General features: G+C 41.0%; 1 protein-coding gene across 1 annotated transcript; it reads left to right on the forward strand.

Annotated features, from left to right (window-relative positions):
- Positions 1-1,266: 1,266 nt before the first annotated feature.
- LOC134212862 (medium-chain acyl-CoA ligase ACSF2, mitochondrial-like) lies at positions 1,267-3,661 on the forward strand. The gene is made up of 6 exons (XM_062691112.1): positions 1,267-1,580; positions 1,670-1,898; positions 1,960-2,088; positions 2,145-2,368; positions 2,423-2,785; positions 2,847-3,661. Exons 1-6 carry the CDS (start codon positions 1,525-1,527, stop codon positions 3,652-3,654), a joined length of 1,809 nt encoding a protein of 602 aa, XP_062547096.1. The 5' UTR covers positions 1,267-1,524; the 3' UTR covers positions 3,655-3,661.
- Positions 3,662-4,082: the final 421 nt, after the last annotated feature.

Genomic DNA, 4,082 nt, shown 5'->3' on the forward strand with positions numbered 1-4,082 from the left:
TATTTTGTCAAAATCAAACACTCAATCATGCAGCAATGTACCATACCGATGTGGTATGCTTGAGATACCTGCTTGATTATAGGACCTCGAAAAAGAATGTATTTGCAATAACTAACCGAATATAAATATGTTCGCATTAACGTACACAAGCTTTGTTCGCCAGTGACAGGCGTACGGGTTGATTGTACAACATTTTTTCTCCGTGTATGATAGTTGACGACATTCCACTAAAACAGCTTGAATATTTTTTCTCGAAGTGCTTTCAAAGCTTGAAATAATTCGAAAGAGTTTTTGTCTCTCTTTTATCGCTGTTCGTTATCTAATGAGAGCGATTTCTGCAAACCCTGCTAATAAACATTAAAGTAACGCTATATGGTCGTTTTGGCAAAATAAACGGCTTATTGGTTACTTGGAGGAGGTGCACCGCGAGCAAGGTGGATCGAGATGGTTTGCAGTCATTGTAGACTGCGTGACCGACGACAAGCAGGCATTGACCGAGTGAAATGGAGTAATCTTTTATATACTTTACAAGCGACTTCGGTCATCGTTTGATTAAATAATAGAAATATTTCAATTGATTTTTGATAAATAGGGGAACTGCTCCTTGAATTCATACCATGTACCCAAATCAATACCATTCGAAAACAAAGAATTGGTGCGCTAATTGTTTTATTTCTCATTTTTGTGAATTTTTTCAGCAGTGAGCACGCCGGAAAACAACAAAACACGACACAAATTGAGCCTAAATTGCCTGTTTTGCGAATGTTATTGATATAGGAGCATGTTATTAATAATGGAACAGATACCCTATGTGTGGAACAATATTTGAATTAAAATGTTAGAGTTTTGAAAGTTCGCCTTTATCTTTATAAAATAACGCACTTTTCCATAGGTCAAGCTTCTACAAAAGCGCACCAAGCGCATTTTTAACTGATTTATAATATTTTGTACATTCGATGTAAAACATCCACAGTGATGGAATTGAGAATATCCGGTACGAGTTTTGAGCAATCGAATCTGCTACATTAAAACTTGGGCGAAAAAATGGGTAATTTATATTGGCGCGTGGAGCAGTTCAGCAGAACCCCGGTTTATATCATTTTTATTAATCATTCTATTAATAGACACACAGACACTGTTGAAAAATCGATTGACATTTTATTTATTGCCCCATTTATATACTTTCACTCAATTGAATGTTTACCAGCTTCCCTGTTCCAATCGGCATACAACCGCTGACTGAACGGCACGCTCGCAAAACATTGCTATCACCAATCCAGTAATAGGTTGTTGTTGTTGATATGTTTCGGATGTCCAAGCGCCGGCGGAGCAGCCACTGATTACGCTTAGCTTGGCTCCCACGATGATTGTGCATCATTCTTGTGGTTCATAGAGCGGAATTACTTCAGTTCAGTTTGAACAGTCGTCGGTGTCAGGTCAACAAAAGTATCTACGGTACAAACCTCACAATCACTGTTCAAATTCCATTTTTTGAAACGAGATAAGTCGTCGGTCTGCCGAAATATGTCAACGGCCAAAATCCTAAACTTGCGTGCTGCAGTGAGTGCCTTACACAGAAGGTTAGTATCAATTGCATGTTCAAACTCAGATCAATAATACACGACCCAGCGAGTGACTGCTTCTAATGATAAGCCGCCCTTTATCACAGATTGTACCACGTATCTCCGAAAACTTTGCACTCGTCATCTGGGATCGAAGTTCAATCATTGACTGGCGGAGCTAATCAAAGTTATGCTCATAATGCAGATGCGCAACCGTTGATATACAGAAATATTGGTCAACATCTCCGGCTGGCGGTCGAGAAATATCCTAACAATGAAGCTTTGGTATCTTCTTACGAAGCCAAGCGATTCTCATTTTCCGAGGTCATGGAAAAGGTTGATCTATTTTAGAACATTTTCAATTTGGAGAAGGTCAAATTGACTACTTTGTCCGTAGGTTGATCGCTTGGCCAGCAGTCTACACCTTCTGGGACTCGAAAAAGGCGACCGCGTTGGCATTTGGGCGCCAAACTGTGCAGCCTATTATTTAACATGCTTAGCTATTGCACGCGCGGGAATGATAACGGTGAGTACCTGTGATGCTTTAAAATGTGTTCAATACTCTTATCTCTATAATTTTAGGTTGGAATCAATCCAGCTTTCGAAATACCAGAGGTTGAATATGCGCTGAACAAAGTTCAGGTCAAGGCATTGGTTACAGTAGAAAGCTACCGAACGCAAAAGTACTATGAAATGCTATGTCAGCTGATGCCTGAGCTCGCAGATAGTTCACCTGGAAAGCTCAAGTCTTCAAAAATACCTTCACTGAAACTGGTCATAGTTGATCGGGAAACCAAAAAGCTTCCGTAAGTAAAACTTTTGTGCAACTCATATGTTACTTTAAAAAAAATGCTTTTTAGAGGCACAATAAGCCTGACGGACATATTGAAGATCGCATCTGAGGAAGAAATATCCAAGATCGAAGCTCTTCAGCCCACCATCTCTCCGGATAGTGGCGCCTGCCTGTTGTTCACCTCTGGAACAACTGGGAAGCCCAAGGCAGCGCTTTTGTCCCATTTTGGGCTGATTAACAATGGATCTCACGCGGCTGTTCGATTGGAGCTGGATCGGAAACAGAGTCGCATCTGTGTCCAAGTGCCTCTATTCCATGTGTTTGGAATATCGCTTGGTTTAATGGCATCTTTGGGCTACGGTAGCACCTTGGTATTCCCATCAGCTGGGTTCCAGGCTAGTGCATCTTTGAAGGCCATAATTGAAGAGAAGTATGATGTCTCAGAACGAGCAAATGAATCCATAATTTCAAACTTTTTTTTTTCACTTCAGATGTACCTTAATCTACGGAACTCCAACTATGTTCGTAGATTTACTGAACGAACTTCCCAAAGAGAAACGTCAACTTCCAGCAATGGATTATGCCCTGATTGGGGCCTCGACTTGCTCTCCGAATCTGGTTTGGGAAGTGAAAGAAGGTTTGGGAGTTCGGGAAGTACTGGCTGGATATGGTATGACGGAAGCTTCGGGTGCAATGTTCACTTCTTATCTGGGTGACAAAACGGAGGTGGCGGTGTCAACGCTCGGAAAACTGATGGAGCATGTGGAGGCGAAGGTTGTCGATCACGAAGGTAATACAGTGCCATCTGGGACGCCTGGTGAGTTGTTGCTGCGTGGCTATGGTACGATGTTAGGATATTGGGAAGAAGAAGACAAAACAAAAGAAATAATCTCAGCGGATCGATGGCTGAAAACAGGGGACCAGTTCGTATTGGGTCAAGATGGCTATGGTTCGATGGTTGGCCGTATCAAGGATCTCATTATCAGAGGAGGGGAGAATGTGTATCCGAAGGAGATCGAAGACGTTCTAAATACTCATCCAAATCTATTGGAAACTTATTGCATTGGAGTCCCAGATGAGCGCTTAGGGGAGGAGATTTGCGCGTACGTGAGAGTGAAGGACACGGTTCCCGAAGGAACAATCAATCTAGGTGAAATTAAACAGTTTTGTCAAGGAAAGCTGTCCAACTTCAAGATTCCACGGCATTTGAGGATAATCGAAAATTTCCCAAAGACGTCATCTGGTAAAATTCAAAAATTCAAGCTTTTGGAAATGTTTAAGAATGAGAATAAAGTGTAAGCTGTAAGATGTTGTTTTATTGAGTTTTCCTAACCCTAAGCCATTAAAGTAATCTAAAAAAAAACACAATATTTAAATTTTTGATCAAATCCTATCTTTTGTCCCCATGGTATACCGCTGAGTAAACTGTGGACCAAGTGATAATTTAGGCAGCTTTAGACTTGGGCTGAAAGAATCTCCCGTAGTTCGGCCGAGATTGCGTATTATCGACCTCACTGTGGCCTTCCAGAGTTTACAGAAATTAACTTGGAAGCTACGACGCATATTGAAGTTTCTTTTTTTGAGTGAAAATTTTAAAACTAAGTTTCTGAAAATTTTTAGATTTCGTGTGGTCCAATCACACTCACCGTAGCATCACCAGTCAGATGGTTGAGACATGCTTATCGGTAATATTGATCAAGCTTTTAACTTTCAGCTTTCCGACCCCT

The sequence above is a fragment of the Armigeres subalbatus genome, chromosome 2 (assembly GCF_024139115.2).
Source record: "Armigeres subalbatus isolate Guangzhou_Male chromosome 2, GZ_Asu_2, whole genome shotgun sequence".
Classification (NCBI taxonomy): Eukaryota; Metazoa; Arthropoda; class Insecta; order Diptera; family Culicidae; genus Armigeres; species Armigeres subalbatus.